We start from the raw sequence: 25,007 nt of genomic DNA, 5'->3' as shown, positions 1-25,007 counted from the left end.
TGGCGCCAACCCATGCATGAAAAAGAAAGAGAGGAGAAATTCTAAGTTAAGCAAAGATGATGCTATGTTTTTTCAGTCTTCTATTGCTGTGTGAACTAATGGAGAAATTATTACAAAATCCGGGTGACATGCAGATAAATGTGTCAGCTTTATTTAGTTTTTTTGTTTGTGTGTCGATTAGTGATGGGCTGGGTAGAAGTAATAATTTTTTGAAATGACATTTTTGTACATAAACTATATAATGGCCTCAACCATTTGATTAGGAATTGCTTTTTAGGAACCTCTGTTCACCTCTCGTTGGGCTTGCTATCTAAGGAGTTTGACTATTACTAGATGAAAAGAAGTATATATGGTAAAAGTATACGTATAATGTCACAGTTATCATGGTCAAGGATAATATAATATATTGAAATAATTTCTAATCCGGGATAATTATTTCTATATGCATTTATATCCTTGCAAGTATATTTTTTTTTTGGTATGTCACTACATTCATTCATGTGGTTTAAGTTAAATGATGACATACCCCAATAACACTTCAAAGTTTTGGTTGATTCATGCTTTGGTGCTATCCGAATGCGGTTTACTAGTTGTGTTTTTTATAAAAATAAAATGAAATTATATATTATTTATTATGTTATGTAAGCCAAATTTTCTCATTCACCAAGTATCCTCTCTCTTTTATCTCCAGTAGAAAATGCAAATCATTGTATTGTAGTAGTATTTTACAACAAAATTTTTTAGGTGGTCTTGAATTGACAAGATTGCAAATATGGATCCGATTATTTGAGCACTTCATACAATAATGGTACTAATAAATGCCAAGTCTATCTCTAAATATACACGCGCGCGCGCACACACACACATGTATATATATATTTTCCTGGCAATTACAAACAAGACAGAAGTCACAGAACTATGTGAGACATTACTTTGAAATAGTATCACTGTAACTCATCTATTGAAAAGGTGCAACCCCAAGTGGCTCACGGATATGAAAAAAAGAAGAAGTGGGTCTTGGGACTTGCCTTGCCAAATAAATGCAAGGTTGAAAATTCCAATTATTGCCATTGTTGAAATATATATTAGGCTTGGTTTGATTAATGAAAAGCGCAACAAAGAGAAATTTGTTTTAACAGTTTAGATGAGGAAAAATAATTTTCACAATCACTAACTTCTATAGAAAAGTTTCATGCAAGTGATACAGAAATGTGTTGAATTTTAGAGGGAGTGATGTTAAATGCGACATATTATCAACGGGTCGGTGACCTAACGGTATTAGCCTCTTATTTTATAAAGGAAGGTTAGAGGTTCAAGTTTCAAAATAAGAGATATGTGTGTGTGAGTACCAACTAGGTAAAAAAAAAAAAAAAGTATCATATTTGACGTTACAATTTGTTTTTTTGGACGTAAAATATTTTTCAAAAAATATATATATATTTTTTGTGATGTTTGGTTGTCGTAAAATATTAACGAATAAAAAAAATTACTAAAATTTAACAAAATAACTTATCCATCAATTTTTTACAAGTTATTTTACATGTCCCGTCCGATGGACTCGACCTTAATTTCGACGTAAACCTTTGCCAAATACCGACAAAGTAAAAATAAAAGAATATTTTATCTGAAAAAAAAAATTTACAAAAAATATATTTTACGCCGAAACAGACTGAGGCTAAATTAAAATAATTTTATGCATTGTCTTTTTATACATGGAAATTTATTTTTATTTGGATTTTCACATTACTTTTACATTTTTTAAAAAAAGACCCATGTTGATTGTTAAATTCCTTTAACATTATTGTTCCATTTTACATAAAACAGGGATAATTGGGATAATATTATTATTTTTTTATAACTTTCGTGTTTTTCGGACTTTATATTTTTTCTTTGGTAAGAAAATCATACACCTATTTATCTCTACCAGGACTTCAACCCTTACCTATATATATTTATATATTTTTCTCGGCAATATATAATTTTTTATTTGACTACTCATACGCATTTGTCATTGTGAATTTTTGTTAATCTTGGCAAACAAGCAACAGCCTAACGACACTTACAAAGAAGAAGCATAAATAACTAACCCCCCCCCCCCCCCCGCCCCGGCGCGACAACAACATAACACCAAGCTAACTCAAGACCGAAGTCTTGAGCACAACCAAAGCTTTAGAAAGTGTCAAGAAGTCTGGGTTGACATCTTTATACGTGCCTTATTAGCATATATAAAGAGGGCATAAACCTTATCACACAAACGCTCAATGATAAGCAACATATCCAAACAAACCCCTGCCCCCGCTCAATGATAAGCAAACCCCCCCCCCCTCTCGACAGCAACCTAACACCAAGCTAACTCAAGACCGAAGTCTTGAGCACAACCAAAGCTTTAGAAAGTGTCAAGAAGTCTGGGTTGACATCTTTATACGTGCCTTATTAGCATATATAAAGAGGGCATAAACCTTATCACACAAACGCTCAATGGAAACCTTAGCACCACTGGAAAGCTCCCTTCCTCGTCGAACTAAAACTCGCACAACCATAGTACAAAGCTCCATTCTCGTCATTGTGAGATTTAAGCTCTCCCCACTTTGAGAAATTGAGGAGATTGCATTTCATTATAATTCTTGTAATTTTTTTTTTAATTTCTTTTTAAGACTTCACCTTTTATTAGTTCTCCTTTTATATATTTTTCTTTAAAAAATAGTTGACAACATAATTGTTCATTCTCAAATGCCACTAAGGCCTTGTAACCTGATGGTATTATCTTGTCTTCCAAAATAGAAGGTTAAGGGTTCAAGTTTTCATAGAGGACAGAAGTGTGTATGTGTGTGAGCATGTTCAAGTCCGCATAAGGACAAAAGTGTGTGTTTCTTGTCAATGAAAATAAATAATAATTTTTTTTTTTCAAATCTCAATAACAAAAGTTCATACTAGACTCTATCATCTCCCAGAAGCATAGGTGTGCGATTGGGGTAGGGCAGCCCGAACCCAACTCGATTTTTCATGAGTTTGGGCAATTATAATTTTAATTTTGTCCGGGGTTGGGAAAATATTACCAACAACTGAATTATGATTGGGTTTGGATTGAGGTGCCATTAATCCAAACCTGAACCCAAGTTATAATTATAATTTATATATTAAATATACTACTAAGTTATTTATATTGAAAATTATGACAGGGTTGGTTTGGTCTACAAAAGTAATTAAACTATTGCACAAAATCAGTGTAGTAACCTGTATACAAACCCAAATCTTAGTTCAAGTTGTAAGTCGAAATTTAACTCAAATTAAAAAAATTAAAATAAATTGGACTTGAGCTAAATATCAAATTAGGGCTAAACATTTCACAGGTCTGAATTGAACCCGAATTTTACTTTCAACTGACCAGAGTTACACCCCTAGTTTTTTATTTTTGGCAACAAGTTGCACCCTAGTTGAGCACGAATAGAATAACACTATTTTACTTTTAATCAAATAACCTAAGAAAATTTTGAAAAAAAAAAAAAATTTACTAGTTATTATCCAATGATTGAAAGGACCCATATTTCGGTCCGATGAGAGGACGCAAGACGCTCCCGTCGTACAGCTGTTACTAAAATTTTGAAACCGCCTATTCTTTCATAATTCAAAATAATTCGCCTTCCGCTTCCACACAGTCTCTCTCTTTCTACAGATTAAAGTTACATTTTCTCTCTCTATCCCATCATCTTTCGTTCGACTTCGGCTGCATTCAACTTTCTCTCTATATTTCTTAGATTGACTTGGATTCGATCTATTCAATGGATGAGAGTGAGAAGGCTAATCTTGAAATGCAAGGGCTCAATCTTGTCGATGCCCTGTCTGAGAAAGATTCTCTCATCTTTGCTTCGTCTTCTTCTGGGGGCTTCATCGACAACCAATCTTTAGGTTAAAATTTTCTCCTTTTTTTTTTTTTTTTTTTTTTTGCCGAACAGAAGTTCAATTTTCTTTATATACAGGTCGATTTTACCCATCTTTTGTAGATTATGGTTTTTTTTTCATTTATTTTCTTTATCTGTTTCAGATACATTATGCTGGCGTGTTTGATCTTTCTGTGAATACATATGCGTGTGTATCTATGTTTGTCTGTGGGTTATGATCTGTAAATGCATTTGTTCCCTTTGTTTTTTATGGTTTTACTTCATATTGTGGTATTTGATTATAGACGAGTTTCATATTTACCCTTTTTTTGTGTGAAAAATCAATGATGTCAATGGTTTGAGAAAATTGATGTAAACAATTTTATATGTATTAAATGCAAAACACGCGGAAGTGATTTGGGATAACTATGAAATTTGTGTCTGACGGGGTGCAAAAACAGTGCTTTAGATTCTCTCTTAGCGCACAGCTAGGAGTCACTGAGTATGGCAATTTAGTTTGGTACAAGTTAACGTCAACTGTGATTTATCTTTGATTCTTGAACAAATGGTGAACTTTCTTTGAGCAAGCTTTAGTTGCTCGAACAAAGGTTAGGAGAATTGGTTGACTATCACAATACTGGTTGACTACTACACTTTTTGGTACACTGTGATATAGTTGGATGTCATTCTTCCCCATGGGTTGGTCAATTTGGTTAGGCAGATGTAGGTTGTTTTCTTTGGGTGATGTACAAACATGTAGTGTCATATAACTTCATGTTCATAGTTGGTCTCCATGGTCTTCACTTACCTTAGCCTAGACATGTTATCGAGTCTTGAGAAATTTTCGGCATGTTCTTTGCTAAGCTCCATCTCCAGCATCTTTCCTGGTTGTAGAGGAATGACTCATATCACTCTGACACACACTACAACCCAAGTTTTGAGTAGGATTATGCCAACACTCATATTTCTAACAGGCTCATTGACATGTTAGTTCATACATTAATTATTTGATGTAAATCATACCAAACTCAACTCTAATCTCATGTTCTTTGCTAAGCTCCATCTCCATCATCTTTCATGGTTGAAAATGAATGACTCTTAAAACTTTGACACACCCTTCTACCCAAGTTTTGAGTTGGATTATGCCAACACATAACTCATATTCCTAAAGAGGCTCGTTGACCAGTTAGTTCATACATTAATTATTTAATGTAATGCACACCAAACTCCAGTGATCTCCACTCTTGCCTGCTTGGATCTTGAAATGTTTTTAATTATTGACTAATGATTAAAGCAAGAAATCTAATAATTATTAGAATTAAAAGCAATTTGAACATGGGCTGAGGCATACATAGAATATGTACGTTTTTTTTGGTGGTGATTTACATACATGTGGTGTCACATAACTTAGTGGAATTGTGGCTCTGGGAATAGAAGGTGGTATCTTATATTTTTTATGTTTATCTGGATTTGTAGTGCTTAGTTGAACTTGAAAGGGAGCGGATGTTGTCATGCATCCTTCCAATATTTGATTCATGCACTTTATTTCTTTAGCAGACCTGGTGGTCATTTGACCTTCAGAAGCCCTCCATAATGTGCTGCCGGTCACTGGAAAGATCAAGGAGCTTTCTTTTATTCACACTACTCAAATATTTCTTTCTCACTTTTTTAGTGAATATCGTTTATGTATATACTATAGTGATCACAATATTCTTTCATCTCATTTTATTGTTCTTATTATAACTTATACTAAACTGAACTTGATTTGATGTGGTCTTTAGAAAAACACAATGAGCATAGAAGTTTTGAGTTTTTGGAGGCTGTCGAAGCAGAGGACACATTGGGCAGTCTTGGGCAGATGGGACAGCTACCACAACTATCTGAATCATTGGAATCAGAGAGAAAAAAATTTGGCAAGTGCAATTTGCGTAAAAGTTTAGCATGGGATAGTGCCTTCTTCACCAGTGCGGGTATGCTCTGCAAATTGAACCTTATATCTATTTTACTTCAGTAGAACACTGCTTCATTTTTCTTAGCCTCTGTAACTTTAAGCTCATAATTATAAATGTCTCTTTGACATTTCCAGGTGTTCTAGACCCTGATGAGTTGTCCAACATTATTGAAGGAGTTGAGAAGAGTGGAAAAAAATTATTACCTGGAATCAAAGAGGACATACGCGGATCTACTGACTCCATCTCTACCTTAGAGAGCGAGAGTTTGACATTGGAAAATCTTGACGTTGATTTGTTCGAAGACATTAGAGCTTCAATCCAGAAATCCAGCAAAGCATTCAATGTGGCAAATTCAAGAATCAAATCTGTATCAGGAGGGTTGGAAACTCAATCTCTCTGTTGTAAGTAAAATTCTACTTGAACACCTGGTTAAAAGACAAAGTAATGGTTCTTTGTTTAGTACTCACTACTCAGGCACCTGACTACGGTGTTTGTGGATTAAAAGGAACTGATAAAGTAGAAATCGGTTGGGGGCAGGGATATTCTTTCCACAGGTAACTTTTTCTACGTCACCACATCACCACCAACTCCTCTTATACCACAAAAGCGTCATCTCCAGTAGCACCAGTATTATTCCAATACATTTGCCTCCGCCACCAGGCTCACCACTTCAGAATCAATTACCATCTGCACTTCAACACCAATCTCACTACCACCTCATCACCTTTCCCGGCACCTCTATCACCAGCTCCATCCACCACTGGAATCATCATCTTTTCTGCAACACTGCTTCCTCTCTCCCAGGGCTCTAGCATCAATACCTCAACTTGCAGCCTCATTCCACCTGACTTGATGCACTTTTAACATCACTGCCATGGTACCATCTGACTTTGATACCATCACCCCCGACCACTTCATTCACTAATGGCACCACATTTCTACAAAATATAGTATGCCATAAACAACAGAGTTTTAGTTGTAACACCGAGTGAATGGGTGAAAAAAGAAAATGCATGGAAAAGCATTGGTTTTTGTTTTCCATTTTGGGCTGGGCCTGAATAAGTATGTTTTTAGGTAATAAGACTGCATACAATGATCTGGACAGGTCAATATTGCGGTAACATTAGATCAGGTAGCTTTAAGTTATTTTGTCATTCCCCTGACATATTAATGTGTTTGAGCTGATAAGACGAGCATCCTGAAGCAGGATCTGCTCTTCTGAGTGGTTTTGTTTGTCGTTTGACTTCTTAATTGGCTGGAAAATTATAAGTAGTTAGTATTTGCAATTTTTTTTGGCAAACTGATCGTCAAGTAAATGGTACATCTTTTGCAGCTTCAAAGAAAGTGGACTTTAATTCTCAAAGTAAGGTATGTCCATTTAATGGATGCACCTGTTAATTTTCATTTTTTTTGTTATTGATTGCTAACATACGAGATTATTTACTTACAAATGTACAGAAGAAGGCAAAATCTGCTTCGAAGACGCAACCTGTTGTTATGCAAGGATCCGGGCGAATAATAAAACAAGGTTCTGGTTGCCAGCCAGTCAAGCAGGTATGCATTTGTTAAGCACTGAAAATGTTCTCTCTTTGGCACTAGACTATGCAGTGATCAACTGTGAATTATTTGGACATTCAACAGAATGAGTGTTTCCTATTTTCTATTGGACATTCTATAGAATGAGTGTATCCAGTTCTTAGTGAAACAGCTTGTACAGAACATTCATGTATGGATTATTTAACTAATTATAATGTCACTTCAAAATTCTTTCATTAAAGAGATAGGTTGAATTTATAATTCCTAATTATATGCACAGGGATAGGTACAGAAGTGGTTTAAGATCGTTTTAACAAATTTCAACTACAATATTCTTTTTATTATTATTATTATTAGTTTGAACTTCAACTCGATAGGATCTAACTGACACAATTGTATGTATTTTTAGATTAAGCCTGTTGCCAAAAATGGAGACTCAACTTCATCACTTCCTAAGCTACCCAAGGTAATTGGCAGGGCTGATCCCATCTCAATAGCACCAACCAAAAGGGCATCTTTGGGTGCCAAACGTGTCCAAATGGAAAGAGATAAAAGTACCACTGGTAAATGGAACCCCTTTCACAAACTGATTTGTTTAGCAGCAGAATAAATGTTTCACTATGGTACTGAATTATAGTTCATTTTGAATTGAATGTGACAGTAGCCAGTAAAGGTCTGGCATCAAAGGCACCTGGTTTGGGTGGTTACAGGGCTGTGCCTAAACCTTCTCCATCTTCCAAAACATCTTCTTTGGGTTCTTCAACTGCAACCAAGACGGAATCAACACTATCTTCTTCCTCATGTGACAGTTCTGTCAGCACCTTATCTAACAACTTTGGAAAATCTCCTTCGAATTCTGCAAGAAGAAAGATTGATTCCAGAAATGCAAATACTTCTTCCACTGGTTCAATCCTCAAAACTCCCGCAAAGATTGCATCGAAGAATAAGGCACCATCTGGGAAGTCCCATATGTCGACTCATTTGATGTCGTCCAAGCTCTCTTCTAGTGCATCACCTGCTAGTTCTATTAGTGATTGCTCCTTGGAATCATTGTCATCAACTTCTACTGTCAATCAAAGGTCCGGTAAGTTGAGAGTTAGCCTTGAGAGTAATTCTTCTTGCAGATCTGTGGACAGTGATGCTACTCCTGCTATGGTTCTTCAGAAACATTCCAATGGTCAAATTTTAGATGGACATGAAAATCAGGCAACGGGATTACATAATCAAAATACAAAGAGAACTTCAACACAAATTGGTACACATTCTCGCCCAGCCTTTACAAAACCCTCCGGTCTTCGAATGCCTTCGCCAAAGATTGGGTTTTTTGATGGGGTTAGTTTTTCCTTGTCCTGTAATAAGTTGCTTTTCTTTTCTTCATTTTATTTTTTGTTCCTCCTTAATTTTCTTATGGTAGAGTGATTTGCCAAGGCAACTTTACGGCAACCAAATGATGATATGAAGAATGCCTTCTAATATGTCCCTGGTAAAGATTGCCTTGGCAAATCACATCTGCGATTTACTTTGTGTAGATTCATTATTTGATTTATCAAGCAAGCATTAGCACCTGTGTAATTTTATTGTTATGCAGGTGAAATCACTGGTTCGTACTCCCAATGGAGGTGTGCGAACTCATTCTGGTTTACCAACTGGTTTGCCTAAAGTTGGATCTGGGATATGTAGCCCTGGTAGGGGATCAAACAAGCCAAAAATTGAAAAGCTTCAGCCTGCAACAACAGTACCAGCGATTGGAAATATGAACTTTGATATTCGGAAATCTGCTTCTCCTTTACCATTCCAAGATCCAACAACTGTTTCAACCAAGGTCTCTGGTGCCTCAAGGGGTGTAAAAAGTTGTTCTAGGATCTCTATGGAAGCCCCGAATAAAAAGTGTGGACAAAGTTGCTTGAATGCCGAGGAAGTAGGAGCTGAAGGAAGTGATGCAGCTAAACATGTTCCAGATCTTGGTGTGATTGAAGGGAACAATGAAAGTGCAGGTGCCTTGAAGAAGAATTGGAGCTTAGAAATGCAAGAAAATGCTGACTTAAAGGATATCAAGGTAACCCCTAAATCTCGTATCAAAGGGGATACATGTGATTCAAATGCCACTTGCAAGATTGAAAATATTAACTCATCTGAGAAAGTTGGGGATGATGCATATTATGGCCAATATTATCTCAAGAATAATTTGCATACGTTTGTTAAGAATGATGAGGAGAAAGTTCATTTTGAAGATCAAGTTGATGGTTTGAGCAAACATATGGAAGCTGTAGATCAAAAATCGGAGATTCAGCAAGAGCACATTGGTAATTCTATTTCTTGGGTTGGTGTCAGTTCTCCTGGTGCTCTAGACTTACCATGTTTCAGGGAACTGACTTGTTTGTCAAACCCCACCCCGCTTTCTATCTCCTCAACCACAATAGAAGTTACAGAAAGCACAAGGACCCCCTTTTCTGTCAAGAACTCATCATGCAATGGTGAAGGGCTTGATTTTTTAACCGGATCGAGCATTGAGGTGGTAGAGAAGACAGCTCTGTTGCCTTCGGAGAGTGCTCAGAAAGAGAACAGTATATAATAAAAAGTTTATGCTGTCATTTTTCTCTCTCTTTCTTGAAGGTACTTTACATATTTATTGGCGGCTGATATACATACATATTAACTAGAATAAGAAATGTTCTTTGGCATTTCAATAACAATTCTTATTATATACTAAATTTGGTGTCTGTATTGATGGTGTGCAGGGAGTATTATTCCAAATCCAATGATGAAACTGTTTCAGGGTAAAGCTTTTTTGACCGATAGAAGCAAAGTATATGATATAGATTGGGGCGCTGGATCTGAACTAGAGGCTTTTCATTGGATTTACCCGTGTTTACTGTGCAAGTTAATTAAACTCACATCTGAAGCAGCACTAGAAGGGAAAAAAAATATGCATATCCAAAGGAAGATGTAATTTGAGCTGTGAATGTCTGGTCTAAATGTGTTTCATGTTAATTTTATTTGATACTTCTATTCAATGTCTTGACATTGCACAGGGATATAATGGTATCTGAGTACATATCAATATGATAAGTTTCTTCTGTTTTGCATATTACTTGTGCATAACAATTCACTGCTGCTCTGTTTGTTATCGAGGAAAATCTTCTCATGGTGGAATTGCTAATTTGGTCAACTCCGTGAAAATGAATGTTGTTCTGAGATCATTATTTGCTTTGCCTTTCTCTCTCCCTCTCTCTCGCGCACCAGAAACGTTTCCTGCCTAGTTGGTTGAGTATTTGAAACGTAGAGGTTGCCCTGAATTGTCTTCCCTGAGCTGTATATAACGTCAAAAAATGCTTAAACAGGCTGATGGTTGAGAAGGATCCTTGGACAAATTAAATCTGAGTTGAATGGTGAACATAGAAGGAAGCAACTCTTATCTATTTATGTGCTTTATCAACAAGTAACCACGAGAAAAATGTAAAGCAATCAAGAAAAAAGTTTATGTTATGTTTGGGAACATTAAATTGGGTCTTCATGAATTGAATCTTTGGAATTGGACAAGATTTAGTTTAAAATTTGAAATAATTTTCTTCAAATTCCCAAATGCAACATTATTGTGAGTTGTGTGACAATTATAATTAAAACGAGCAAATTGCAGAAAATTCCCGAACTATCAAAAAGTTGCAAATAAGATACTGAGATGGTAATAACTTTGATATTTGATTTTTATAGTGACACCTAATCAAAAGGCATCTGAAGAGCTCAATTTATTAATTAAAATTTTTTTTTGGGGTGGGTTTGGGTTTGTTGGAAAAACCATTTGAGGGGGTTATATAATACTTGGTGTGAATTTCTGCAATTTTCCCTTGGCCTAGAGACGTAGAAAATAAAATAGACGAGGCCTAGAAGGGAAAGTGGAGAGAGGATGAACATCCATCCCATGGAGTGTGGGCTTCTATCTATAGAAGAGAAGAAACCTTTATTTTGTAAATGGAAAGGGTATGTATATACCATCAAACACAACCAATTAGATGGATAAACGTGCAAAATTGTGTCAGGTACATGCTAACTAAGAGTACATGCTTGCTAACAAGAAGTGGTCTGCCGGTATAAAGAAATGAATACACACGACCCTAATGCGTTTGCAATGATCCATGACAAAGACCGACAAGTGGCAGTTTCATTTAGAAAATACATTTGTATTTAACCCAAAATTATAGTTGTTTCAAATTTCAACTACCATGAACAAAAATCCAAGTCCATTTATCCCACAAAAAAGAAACATCCAAATGAGATGTTTAAAGTAATTTTAATAAAAAGATAATAAGAAAACCACCCTTCTTGTCTTTCGTGACACCAGAACGGTTGATTCACCAAAGTGATGCTAGCCAATAAAAAGAAAGAGTGGCAAAATGAGCTTGGACACCAAACAAGTCCTCGCCAGTCTTTGTGCAACTGTATTGCATAAGTCCGTCACAATAACCTCCAGTGCCTTTGAAAGCAAACAAGAATATGCTAAACAAGTTAACATGATAAACACCCATCCGAAAGAGAGCAAGATTTGGAAGACATTGCAAGAGGAGATTGTCAATAAAATTGAAAATGGTAGTCTGAATGCCAATACAAAAACTAGAAATTTGATAATTAATCGTTCACAAAACCAACTCAAACAGTAGAGAGAAACATTTTCCCATAACTTAACTATAAAAAAGACTGAAGGTAAGGACGAGACCTTCGTACAAAACTAAGATCTTGGTTTCTCCTTTTTCTCTTTGAAGAGAGCCAAGAGTGAGACACCAGAGACCTTCACAACCTTGAATCTGACACCAGGAATATCTCCGACGGCATGCCCTTTACGTCCAAATCCAGCAATCAACACCTCATCCTACGGCAATACACATTTGAAAAATTCTTTTCAAGGTGAAGAAAACAAATGGAAGAATCAATTCATCAACAACAATAGAAAATTGAGCATGCTACAATTATACACGAGCACTCACGTTCTCTTCTATGTAGTTTAAGCAACCATCATTGGGGACAAATGCAGCAATCTTCTTTCCATTTTTAATCAGTTGAACCCTAGCACATTTTCGGATAGCAGAGTTGGGCTGCTTAGCCTCAATACCTCTGTAAACATCAGTCAGGCATTTGTTAGATTTCATATAAAATGCAGTGGTTAATAAAGGCAAGTAAATGGAAATATCTTGGCAGTCTTACATCTTTTCAAGGACAATGCCCTTTGCATGGGAAGACCCGGCAAATGGCTTTTTCCATTCATTGCCAAGGTGAGACTTCTTATATGCCTTATCAGCCCACCTTTGCCTCCTACGGTGAGACTTCAGCTTGCGACCAGCTCCCATTCCACGTGTCTTCCTGTCAGAAAATTATGGTTATAACCCCACTCAACTGAAAAGAGGCTAATATTACAAATCCGGAGAACCGCTTATGGTCCATTTGTTTGCAAATAAATTGCTGGGCAATTAAAGAAAACTAGCAAACTTACAATGTTCTTTTCAACCTCAACCAGCAATAATATTTTATATTCATTTCTTCCCCCAAAAGATCTTAGCAATCACATGGAGTATTAGGTTGACAAAACATGACAACAGAGCAAGCATGTTTGAAAAATGGTCCCATACTGGTTGGATATTGATAGTTTTGCATGAAAATCATAACTTCAGGATTGAATTGAAGTTAATGCTTTCTTTTCTTTATCATTTTATTCTTACTTCAAAAAGAATTCATGTTCTCTTATTATTAATTTCTGTAGAAGGCATCAGAAAGTCAGTTACAATAAAGCAACAAACTGTTGCTGGGATATTCGGGGCAATCACCAAGGCTTTCCAACACTCACCTAGGCGGCTTGCTAACAATATTCATGATTGCATTCGAATAAATACTTTAAACATCCACCTTCTAAACAATGATTCTTTCCAATCTTGATATACCCTAATATAGTGTTTGTTTATATCTCATATTGCTTCTCTAAAAAGCCGCTTACACAGTTAAAGTCACCAAAAACACAGAATTCACTCCAATTTTACCTACCAGACATGAAGAAATTTTTTAAGTGTTTGTGTGCGCACTTTGGTTGTATAATGAATACCATAAAGGGACACCTTTGAAAACTGATGAATATCAAAGCTAATCCATTAGACTAACAAAAACATATTTTTTAACAACGTTTAGTATTGTTACAGAAACAATAAACAACCCAAAATTTCTAAATCTATAACTTGCAGAGAAAATGTGATGAGTTTCCCATTTTTTGCACCAAAAAGAACAAAAACAGCATTCAACTTATTCTGTTAAGAGTCATTTGGTTTAGTTGAGGTGTACATTTTCCCTGGGTCATACAATACCTTACAGAAACTAATGCATGTTATAACATATCTGTAAGATTTAAATCAAACAGATCATAAATTTTGGGTTACCGATGTTTCAAATAACAACAGAAAATTTCTAGATATGTAATTTACCATTGGTTGGTTGCTGCAAAAAGGTGAGAAAACTTTGTAACTAAAAATATTAATTCTGGGATTTACATAATTTGGAACCATAACACAAAAATACATACAACCGTTCAAAAGGTCTGGCTTAGGCGTAATTTCATTTTCTACAACCCAAAACAACAACAAATGTTTTTTTTTTTTTTTTTTTTTTTTTTTTTTTTTTTTTTTTTTTGAGCTTTCTCGTCAATCAATCAAACACAGAATTAGTTCAATAACCAAGATCCAAAACATAAAGCAGGATATAAATTTGATAACACGACTAACATGCTCATAAACTCTAGACTTTCGCACGTATATATATGAACATATAAACGTAATGTATGAATATATGTATAGGTACGTATTCATATAGAGAGTAGATAATAGAAGTAAGTCGAGATCAAAGCGAGAGTTCATACCCCATGGTTACTGGTAGAAGAAGTACTTCACTGATCTAGATTTTGAGAGCTCTGGAGGCAACAGAGAAAAAGCTGCGCAACCACTCAGAGAAACCCTAATCTTCGAAATGGTGGGCGACGCGTATTCATGTATATATGTGGTTTAGAGTGTGGGCCGAATTAGTTCAGGCCCCTCGGTTAGTGTGTAATTTGGGCTGAGGTTCTGTTACAGTAGAGGGCTCACACCCAAAGCCTTTTCTTAAATGCTCTTAATATTCATATGGGCCCAAAAAAAGTTCTGATGTTGATCTACAAAGTATTCAGTACAATAGTGGTACCATGTCAATATGTCATATAGTCTCGTATTGTTGACATTATGACAAAGTATTAACAATCAATTAAATTAGGGGAAATTAGAGTTGATGTTAAAAAAAAAAAAATTTAAATCAGGGTAAATTGTATTGACATTCACTGAAATTTGAGTAAATTTCTAAAAGTTGGCGCGCATTTAACATTAGGGGAAATTAGAGTTGATCCCTAAGTGTTTTCTTTTTGATAGGTATATTGACCAAATTTTATAAAATGACAAATTTGCCCTTCCTTTCCATTGTATAAAATGTAATATAATTATTATAATATAAGAGTAAAATTGACTTCTTACACTCAAAATTATTAATTGGTAGCCAATGAATGAGTTTAAAGGATGTCAAAATATATAACGTGATCGGTTTACACGACAAATAATTCTTACACATGTATCTCATAAATGAACTTATATAACCACTGACCACGTATTATATTTAAATTGGGGTAAAGTGCAAAAAACTCCCTTGAAGTATTGATCAAGTAGCATAAAACCCCCCTGATCTAATAATTTAACAATTAACCTCCCTGAACTAGGGATTTGGTAGCAATTTATCCCGTCCGGCGATCTGCCGGTGAATTTTGAGTGCGTGCAAGTCACTTGACAGCCCAAATATAATTAAATGACCATACAAGCCTTATGAAAAGTTAAGGACCATAATGCCCTTCTATGTTTATCTTCCCTAAATTTCTCCATCCCCATCTTCCTCGATTGATTTGCAGCGGGATGTGTATATATATATATATATATATAGATATTTCTTCTCTCTGACAATACAAACTCATCGCCGGCAACTCGCAAACCCAATCGCAAAACCATGAATATTTTGTCACTGAAACACCTGCGCCGATGTATGAAGCAAGAAGACGACTAGTGATGAAGCTAGGGACACAACACAGGGCGATGACAGCAAGGAAACTCCGGCGATAGTAAAGAATGAGGTCGCGACACGAAGAAACAGATCAGAAATTTCACGATCTGTCGCCAACACACAGAGAAGTCTTCGGCTACTGTACTGTCCCTCCGGTTACGATCCTCCAAATTGGGTCGCAAGAAAAAAATAAAACCCCGAATCAAAATATCAAGGGCTGGGCAGACCTAAATCATAATCACTTTCACAGACGGTGATCGATTTCTGTCAATCTTTTACACCCCCCAATGATGGCGCCGACGAAGCATAGAGACCAACCAATCAACACCAAGCACAGGCGGCAGCTTTCTTCTCTCTCTTTTTCATCGACATCAATTTGGATTGATTTGATCTTTAGTGTATCTCGCAACCCATTTACAGGAACCCTTTCTCGCCAACAACAGCCGAGCTCTCCACCAACTGAGCTCTCCTCCACAATCACCTTCAGAAACTCGGGCTCAAATCGGCGGTGAGCAAAGATGGTGTCACACGCCAGTGTTCAAGGATCGGCGGCGACAAACGGCGATGTTCGAGGGTTAATGGAATGGTTTCGTCGGAGTACTAGTGAGAGAGAGAGGGGGAGGGATGACCTTCGGTCCGGTGAGCCGGATCGATAACCTCCTGCTCCGCCGACGAGCTGTTCTTGAATGATCTGGCCGAGGCGACAGAGGGTGTGCGTCAATTTGTACGGCAACAAGGATCAAATTTGTAGAGTGTCAAGATCCCAGCAAAACTCGACCAAACAAAAGACGGGCGCAAATTGATGATGTTGCAGAGCCACCATGAGAGAGGGTGTTGGTTAGAGAGAGAGAGCGTGTGTTTGAGAGAGAATTTGTATTGGCTGCCATGGTGTTTTTGTTGCTGATATTTTTACTGAAACGACGCAGTTTTTATAAGGGGTAAAATTGTCTTTCACTATTTCCATTTTCATGGATTGGTCGGAAATGTCACATTAGGGGTTAATTGCACCAAATTCAATAGTTCAAGGGGGCAAATGGTAGTTCAGGGGGGTTAATTGCACATGACCAATAGTTGAAGGGGGTTTTTTGCACTTTACCCTTTAAATTGATTCGTGCACGAGTATACTTTTTGTAGCACTTTTACCCCCTATTTGAAAAAGTGTGCAATAAACACCCCTAATCTTTTGAAATTGTGCAAAATTACCCCTATGTACAATAAACACCCCTAAATTATTGCTGTAATACCCATTTTGCCCTTTTAATCTTTCCAAAATACCCCTCATTCTCTCTGTACTCTCTGCCGCCAGTCCCACCACCGTCTTCTTCTGCACCCAATTTTGCTTTCACTCTTCTTCTTCATCATGATCACCGAATCAACAGACATCCAATTAAAAGCTAAAACATGAAATTAAAAGCTAAAATATACTAATAATTTACAGATATGATTACTTCTGCAAGCAAACGAAGCCCATTTTGTTCAATCTGATGTAGTTCCTCACTTCTTTTCGAACCATCTCTTGCATCACAGACAATAATTCTTGACTATAGAACTATTTCTCAGCCGTCGGAGCTCCAAATTCGAAGTTTTGACCACTATGAGCCACCATCAGTGGTGGAGCTAACTGGTGTACAATCACAGGTGGTGATGGTGGTGGTGGAGCAAACTGGGTAGGCTGTGTGACTTGAAGGGATCCGAATACTTGATTCGAGACCTCACACGAATCGGATCCAGGCAGGGACAGGCTCAGAGAGGTAGGCGGGTCGGTTATTGACGACGACGACGACGATCTGCGGCATCGGAGGAGCTACCCCAACGGTTCTCTCAGACGAATTAGATCCGTCGATCTGCGGCCGATTCCAACGCCCCTTGCTCATTACCGCCGTGAAATCTCGTTGGCTGCCCGCCTATCCCGGGATCCATAGTCGCCGGTGGGTTCTTCTCCATCCACCGAGCTTCTTCTTCACGGCCAGATTCACAACGCCGGCAAAAATCACAACCTCTTCGGCAGCGACAGAAGCGGACTAGATGGTTGAAACGGCGACTTGGGACGGAGTGCGGCAGTAAGCTTCGGATCGGTGGACCGGCGGAGATGGACGGCCTTTCGACGGTGGCTTCGGCTGTGATGAAGCTTGGTTGGACTGATGGCTGTGTAACGACGGTGGAGCCCATCTTCTCCCTTCTTGCCGGTGCCAGCAATGTTACTCTTGGTTTTGTGATGAATTTTTAGAGGGATGAGAGAGAGTGTTTGAGAACTAAGGTCGGGAGTGTTGTGTGGTTTTTGGTCTTTTTACAACATTTTGTACTTTTATATTTTTTATAAAATTATTGACTAAGGGTATTTTAGTCAAGTTTGATTTTAAATTGGCAAGAGGGACTTGATTGCACCAAATTAAAATTTGAGGGGTGTTTTGTGCACTGGAAGGGTGTGATATTCACTATATGTATACTTGAGAGGTGTTTTTTGCACTTCACCCAAATCTTTGATACAAAATTGTGGTCGAAGGCCGAAACTTACAATGAGGCTATTTAGATACTTAATACACTCAAACAAGAAAAATGTATTTTCAACCAAATGTTCAGTGTAACTAATTGGCTAGTGAGCTATACACCACCCTCTTAAAATATATAAAAAAAGACATTAGGGGATTTAATTAACCACCTTAATGGCTTTAAAATTCCTCTAACTGAAATGAATTTTGCGCTTCGAAGTCATCAACTCACATAGAACACTCCAACCACAACAAAATTTACAATGTATTCCCAGACCTCATAGATAATAACACAAAATCCCAATATGTAGAGGTCGTCATATTCCACATATTTTTAAGAAAATTCATTTTCTGCAAATCACATTAAACTAGATCACATCATGGATATGACAAAATCGGAACATACCAACCATAGTTGGATATTTATTTCTAGGACAACAAATCCTAGAAATGAAAATGATTTTATTTAAATTAGCTTACCATAATTAAATTTCCACTTAGTTCTCTAGTAGTTATTGTAATCCCATCTTTTTCTCATGTTAATATATCTAGTACTCCTCTTTCTATAAATCAATTATATTATACCATCACCAAGGATTATAGTTTGGTGGTATTTCCTTGCAGAGAGTTCAAGTCTCCAAGAGTGCACAAATTTATTTTAAAAAAAAAAAATCATATTATACTATCATAAGCTTTTCCTAAGATTTTAAAATATAACAGTTTCTTTCTCCCATACAATGTTTAAACTGCATACATATTCTCCCAAATGACGAACAGAAAGGAAATTACAATATTTAAGGTCTCTGCCAAACCCACCACATACAGCAGGTGAAATAAAATAGGACACCTATCAAAAATAAAACAAAAAAGAACAGAACACCTAAGAGTTCATCAGTTCCCACAAACTATCAACTATACAGAAGTCTTAAAGAGTATTTTCAACAAATCACTTACATTACTGAAGTCTATCCCATCAAAATACCTGTTAAGAAAACTGTTTGAACATTACATGAAGATAACATAATTAAAAAATAATGAAACAGTCAGTGAAGAACATTATCATACCCGATAAATGGTTCATCTATTTCTGACCCTTCTTGAGTAACACCCCAATCTTCTTCAACATGTTACCATTTTTCTTCTTTGGTGAGTCATCTTCCATGTCTTCTGAAAAAGGCGAACCCAACTTTCCGCTGATAGTATGGTAATTGTTGTCGAGAGACCCTGTTCTCTCCACGAATTTCCCATTATTTCCTGTAGAAAGCATAGCAGTAGCTGTCTCGGCTGCCTTCCTCCACTGGTCCGACTGCACCTTTAATCTCCTCAACTCAGCCTCTATTTCTGAATTTGCAGCCTGTGCTGCATCCAGCTGCTCAGTAACCCGTGCAACTTTTCTGCTACTTCTATCCGCCTCCTCTGTCAAATACCCGAGCTTCATCAGAGCTTCTCGTTCTGCAGCTCTTGCTGCTTCCGCTACAGCAAGGGCCTCATCATTCACTTTATTCCTCTCCATTTCTCTCTTCTTTATTTCCAACTTCAGCGTCTCATTTTCCTCAATTATACATTGGAGTTCTGTCTCTTTATCCAACAAACATGCCTTCATATCTGCCAAATCTACCTCAGATTTCTTCAGTTCTATCTCCAATTCAGATTCTATTTTGCTAGACATACTTTTCTTTATGTTTAGATTCAGGTCCTCCTCTAAAATACTCTGTAGTTTTGTTTCCTTAGCCACGAGGTTTGCCTTTAACTCTTCAATATCGGTTTTTGCTTTCTTCAACTTTTCCTCCAATTCAGCCTCTCTCAGGTGTGATTCTGATTTTGTGCACTCCAACAGTTCATAAGCTGTTCTAACCTGCAAGGTGCTTTGAATATATTCTTCTTGGTACTTCCTCTCAGCTGCATCCAATGCGGATCTTAACTGACCTACCTCAATTTTCATATGATTAAGCTGTGTGTTGAGCTGGTCAGATTCCCCATTTTCTACATTTTCCGTTGCAGTTTCAATAATATCTGAAGGATCGTCTGAAGTCTTTTTTCTATTATTAGCTAGATCAGCCTGGAATTTGCTAACAAATCCCTCCAATAGATTTACTTGAGCTTTTGATTGCTCCAACTCCAGAGCCAAGGATCTGTAAGCCTCCATGGCCTTGAGGCCTTCTGATTGCATTGTCTCCTCAGTTGTCTTCGCCATTTCTAATTGCATTTGAGTTTCACTGACAATTTCTAGGGCCCGAGTTTCAGATTCTTTGGAATCACTGAGCTGGATTTTCAAATTATCAACTAATGAGAGAGTTTCTGTAAGTTCAAGTCTCAAGCTCTGGATCTCATCATTTGCTGATTCAGCACGCCTAGCCTGGGCAGCCTCGGATTCAGCCACCCTTTCCAACTGAATCTTGAGCTTCTGGACCTCATTCATAGCAGAAGCTAAGGCAGCGGAGTCCATGGAGTAATGCTTCTGGACAGCCTCAAGTTCAGACTGCCATGCTCGATCTCGATCCTGGGAGATTTTACGGAGCTCTTGGACCCGAGCTTCCTCAGAATCAGAAAGCTCCAGCAGCTGCTCCTGAGACTCCTCGAGCTTCGCTGACATATCTAAGAGTTTCTTCTTGGCCTCTTCAGCCTCCTGCTGAACCTGTTTCTTCAATGATTCAGATGAGCTCAGGTGGTCTTTTACCTTCTTCAGTTCCTCTTGGAGTTGAGAAAGCTGAGATTCCAATTCAGACACTCTGCCTGGGCGCTTCTTCTGGAGCTCACAAGACGAAGCAAGATGTTAATCTCACATTACTTAATTCAACAGATAAGTTGGAAAACAAGAGCAATCAACCTCAAATTCTAGAAAATGACAAACAAGTTACATGAGCATAGACATAACAACACCAACCCTTCCCAGAAAATAAATATGTGAAGAGGAAAACACACACACACACACATAAGAAGTTGTCAAGAACCACTTTCCTTGGAAGGAATAATAGGAATACTTTTAAGACTTAAAAAGCTCTCTCTCTCTCTCTCTCTCTCTCTCTCTCTCGTCATATTAAAAAAATGATTGCATATGCAAGAAACAACATATGATGGCAACATTGAATATCATACACTGCCATGTGAGACAAAAAATTGACTGCGAAGGTGATAAGACTAAATCTTCAATTAGTGGTCCGTTCATCTCTAGTATGACCATCTAGATCTACTTATGACAGTAGATACTTCAGAACATATAAGACCAAACTCTCATGCTTACTGTTGACAGACTTTGTATCATTTATTAATCATCAATATTACAATTTATTGATTTCAGATATCTACTAATGCAGCCAGGAGATGAGTGGTTATTCTAAATGTCATGCAGACAATTCTCACATGTGCAACACCTATAAAATTGTCAATGATCTGCAGTCAATCACTGCAATTAAACAGAATCCTGTGGTTACAGTTAATGTAAATTACCTCCAACACCAGACTTCGTGGTGACCTGCGCTCATTGATTTTGGGACTTCTGTCCTTTGGTGTCCTGCTTGCTAGATGTGGAGAGGGCACCGAGTCAGAGTCTGATCCTGCCATCTTGAGCTGGCGAGCAGTTCGAGGTGTAGTAGGAGATGTCCTTTTAGGCACTTCCAAAGAGCCAGTTCTGATCAGCACAAGAGAACATGTATGAAAATCATTTAAATCCAGATAAAAAAGAAACAAAGCAACCATATATTAGATAAAAAGAAAAAATAAATAAAAAAGGAAATAATTCAGCATGCTGGTTTTAGCATATAGATCAACTTGGCATAGATTGAGTAATTGATAAATAATAATTAACACTCACAAGTCACACACACACACATCTTTAAAGTGGAACGAACCAGTACTTATGGTCTGTTCAAGCATCGAAAAACAATGCAGTAGGTGGACTATCTCTAATATATACCAGTGACCACCATGTCTAGGTTCAGCAATATCCTCCATCAATTACTTACCTATATATAAATATGTATACACACACAAACTACACCAAACATAACTTCAAGCAACATGAAAATTTAAACAAAAAAAGTGATAGTATTGAGAGAATACGCTCTTTCTCACTTTCGTCGTTATCTTCAGATGCTAATAAAAGGACTTACAACTTTACCTGAACAAATGCAGAAGGACCATAAGATTTAACAAATTTAGAAATCATTACTAAAGCTTCAACTGACATACCTCAACATATATTGACACTGCACAGGTCCCATCTTATTTACATTTGTGTATTTGTTCATATAAATACAACATTTTAAATAACTTGTTTCAGACATCAACAAGACAAGATACGCATCAAGATATCACCAATACCAACATGCGCTGTGCTGCGCATGATGTTGTATACAAAATATTACTTGCAATATCTAAATTACTCTTTCCTGTAATAGTAGGATCTACAGTACATAAATTAGCATTGAAAATAAAAATCAACCATAAATTTCCAAAAAATTGAATATGAACAATTATTAAACATAAAAAATATCTTGGTAATTCATGTGATTTGCTCAAGCTTTTGATGATGAAAACGAAAAATAATCTCACAGAAAAATGAAGATGTCTTATTCTTGTATATTCCTTTTAGATACTTTTAGGAAAATACTAATAGCGTGATATCCAGTCAATAGACAGAGAATCAACCAATTATTGAGCCATATTACTAGTTCAATAGGCCATGAAGTGAGCTTTCTCAGCCATCGTATTAATGCCTTGTAGACCATTCACTCTATTCTTTTTATTCACTTGAAACCATTAACATATAAAGTCCAAAACTGCAGATAGATCAAGGCATCCACAAAAGAGGTGTGAACTGAGTGTGTTTATTTCAACAGGGCTACATTGCTTGAATTAAATAAGGCACCCACATAGGCGAAAGAGAATATCAGTGTGTATACATTTAAAAAATATATATATTTATTTTTCCAAACAATTCTTACCAATTGTCGTATGAAATGTGGCATGTACAGTTCAATTAGGCGAATCTCAACCAGATGCTATTTGAAGTATAGAGAGATCAAAATTCTACGAGATCAGTAATTAAGTGAGATACTTACCTTGTTTTGGGTGTCTGCATGTTCAACCTCCCCTTAACTGTTACAAAATGCACTGTGTTTCGAAGCCCCACCTGACTCGCAAGACCAGCTAATAGTTCAAACAAATCGCAGAGAAAGAATCAGGAAATGGAATATGATATATAATAAATTGTAAATGGCCAATGATTTTGATGAATGACATCCCATCGCTAATCAAAACACATTACAAACACCAATCAAGCAAGCAAACAAACAACAAAATTCCTTCAAAGAAACTCCACAGGAACTACCTCCACTCACACCAACCAAACCCACAATATGGAAAAAGAAAAGATACGTAGTATAAAAAAAGAAAAATAAACATCATTGCGCCAGCTATCTTTCCACTTTTTACTTTTCCCTCCTTTTTAATCGTCTTGGTACTGTGCTCCAAGCACATTATTGGGATAACAGGATAAAGGAAGAAATGAGTAACAATCAAGAATTATAACCCACATTAAAGCATACCATATATGATTGGCCCATTCACTAAGAAACCACCATTGGCGTTTTAATGTGAAAACAGGGTTATTTAGTTTCACTCAAAAAGATAAACATTCTGGAATCAAGAACGAACGCCCCAAAATTCTGAGTAAACAAACTTTTTGAATAAAATTGGTCCTTTCTCGCCATGAAAAAAATATATTTTCGGATTTCATTCGGCAAAAAAAAAAATCAATGTCACTGAACGGGAGGTATATGAAATCAATCTTCATATTTTGGAACACTTGGATCTACGGCAAAAGAGATGAAAGTAAGATTTATGTGTTTGTATATCATCGAGACTCAAAGACTGTAACACTCGAACTATATATCAAGTTCAAACAGGAATCGACAATGTCCTATCCAAACTTTAACGAGTAAATGAGATCTCAACTAGAAACAAACACGAATAGGAATCATCACAACCAAACATCGCTCCTACCAGAAATCGATGCCTCTACTACCATAAATATATGTTACAGATTGAAAATAAACAAACAAATAAATAAAAATCAGAAAGATTCTCATAAAAATTTGAAAATATATATATGTATAATGGTTGATGATTTTTCGACGAGTCAGAGATGAGAATGAACAATGCTTGTACTTACCTGAGTATTTGGTTGTGTGAGTGTGTGACTGAGCTAATTTCTTTTGAACGAATCTCTCTCAAATTCCAAGAAAATAAAACCCTAGTATAGTATTTGGGGATGAGGCAGAGTTCGCAATTGTAGTAGCTTCTGCTGCTGCTACTATTTCTGTGCGCAGTTCCCGTCACTCTTTTTGTATATATTAGTGTTTGTTAGCGCATAGTTTGAGAGAGAGTATTGTGAAGAGTAGATATATGTATATCTATTACAGTATATACACGCACGCATATACGAGTAATATATATATATATATATATATATACACTCTATGCTTACTTGAGGTACAATGACCACGTTCCGACTCCACGCGCTTCAGCACGCTCCGATGACGTTGTAGTTGCTAGTAATTTGAAATTTTAAAACGATGTTGCTAAACGTCAAATCTACTGTTTAGAAAAGGTTTCATTCCCAATGTGAATTTTAACGTTAGTAGTACAGTTTTGTCTCTTAAACTTTCTTGGAAGCCAAATAGGATAAAGTATTTTATTTTAATTTAGGTTTATTGAGAATTACTTCTCTGGACAATCAAAGTAACAGACTGTTAAATTTGTTAAACTGAGAAGATAAGATAACTGAAAATGGGAAAGAAAAAAATAAAATTTAGGGAATTTATATTCCGTCATAGATAAATTGATTTGATTCATTTGAAACCACTTCTAACAAGTCTGGTACACTTCATATCAAACTTAAATTTTTAACATTTAAGTATTACGACTATCTATGTAAATATAAATTCAAGTTCCATTCCATTCTTATCAAATGTGAGATAAAAATTCTGACAACAATTCTCAACGAATTCACTACATTAAAATGACCGATCCAATTACTTTTTTGTTAC

General features: G+C 36.6%; 3 protein-coding genes across 4 annotated transcripts; 1 reads left to right on the top strand and 2 right to left on the bottom strand.

Annotated features, from left to right (window-relative positions):
* The first annotated feature begins 3,515 nt into the window (after positions 1-3,515).
* LOC132293454 (uncharacterized) lies at positions 3,516-10,480 on the top strand. The gene is made up of 9 exons (XM_059790946.1): positions 3,516-3,906; positions 5,660-5,848; positions 5,965-6,231; positions 7,164-7,198; positions 7,289-7,384; positions 7,776-7,929; positions 8,028-8,698; positions 8,955-9,979; positions 10,105-10,480. The coding sequence occupies exons 1-8, from the start codon at positions 3,780-3,782 to the stop codon at positions 9,936-9,938; spliced, it is 2,523 nt and encodes an 840-aa protein (XP_059646929.1). The 5' UTR covers positions 3,516-3,779; the 3' UTR covers positions 9,939-9,979; positions 10,105-10,480.
* Positions 10,481-11,915: 1,435 nt separating this feature from the next.
* On the bottom strand, positions 11,916-14,405 carry LOC132293455 (small ribosomal subunit protein uS12). The gene is made up of 4 exons (XM_059790948.1): positions 14,256-14,405; positions 12,563-12,718; positions 12,346-12,472; positions 11,916-12,230 (listed from the first exon to the last, which is right to left on the bottom strand). The coding sequence occupies exons 1-4, from the start codon at positions 14,258-14,260 to the stop codon at positions 12,090-12,092; spliced, it is 429 nt and encodes a 142-aa protein (XP_059646931.1). The 5' UTR covers positions 14,261-14,405; the 3' UTR covers positions 11,916-12,089.
* Positions 14,406-18,651: 4,246 nt separating this feature from the next.
* LOC132293453 (interactor of constitutive active ROPs 2, chloroplastic-like) lies at positions 18,652-24,375 on the bottom strand. Of its 2 annotated transcripts, none has more exons than XM_059790945.1 (5): positions 24,131-24,375; positions 23,019-23,106; positions 21,406-21,586; positions 19,024-20,704; positions 18,652-18,952 (listed from the first exon to the last, which is right to left on the bottom strand). In XM_059790945.1, the coding sequence occupies exons 2-4, from the start codon at positions 23,036-23,038 to the stop codon at positions 19,040-19,042; spliced, it is 1,866 nt and encodes a 621-aa protein (XP_059646928.1). In that variant the 5' UTR covers positions 23,039-23,106; positions 24,131-24,375; the 3' UTR covers positions 18,652-18,952; positions 19,024-19,039. The 2 variants fall into 2 exon arrangements, with proteins under 2 accessions (XP_059646928.1, XP_059646927.1); XM_059790944.1 differs by having other exon boundaries at positions 18,652-18,940.
* Positions 24,376-25,007: the final 632 nt, after the last annotated feature.

This window comes from Cornus florida, unplaced genomic scaffold (assembly GCF_030987335.1).
Source record: "Cornus florida cultivar Cherokee Brave unplaced genomic scaffold, ASM3098733v1 CherokeeBrave_3.0.0_Hap2_Chr02, whole genome shotgun sequence".
Taxonomy (NCBI): Eukaryota; Viridiplantae; Streptophyta; class Magnoliopsida; order Cornales; family Cornaceae; genus Cornus; species Cornus florida.
Note: the sequence above shows the minus strand (reverse complement) of the source record. Positions and strands in the feature narration are given on the sequence as shown.

Excerpts from the sequence above, each read along its gene's own strand:
- LOC132293454 (XM_059790946.1), top strand. The coding sequence starts at position 3,780 with ATGGATGAGAGTGAGAAGGCTAATCTTGAAATGCAAGGGCTCAATCTT. Across the intron at positions 5,849-5,964 it reads TGCCTTCTTCACCAGTGCGG|GTGTTCTAGACCCTGATGAG; the intron begins GTATGCTCTGCA and ends TGACATTTCCAG. Across the intron at positions 7,385-7,775 it reads GTTGCCAGCCAGTCAAGCAG|ATTAAGCCTGTTGCCAAAAA; the intron begins GTATGCATTTGT and ends ATGTATTTTTAG.
- LOC132293453 (XM_059790945.1), bottom strand. The coding sequence starts at position 23,038 with ATGCAGACACCCAAAACAAG. Across the intron at positions 21,587-23,018 it reads ATGCAGACACCCAAAACAAG|AACTGGCTCTTTGGAAGTGC; the intron begins GTAAGTATCTCA and ends TGTGCTGATCAG. Across the intron at positions 20,705-21,405 it reads CACGAAGTCTGGTGTTGGAG|AAGAAGCGCCCAGGCAGAGT; the intron begins GTAATTTACATT and ends TGTGAGCTCCAG.
- LOC132293455 (XM_059790948.1), bottom strand. Across the intron at positions 12,473-12,562 it reads GGCATTGTCCTTGAAAAGAT|AGGTATTGAGGCTAAGCAGC; the intron begins GTAAGACTGCCA and ends TGATGTTTACAG. Across the intron at positions 12,231-12,345 it reads TAAACTACATAGAAGAGAAC|GATGAGGTGTTGATTGCTGG; the intron begins GTGAGTGCTCGT and ends GTATTGCCGTAG.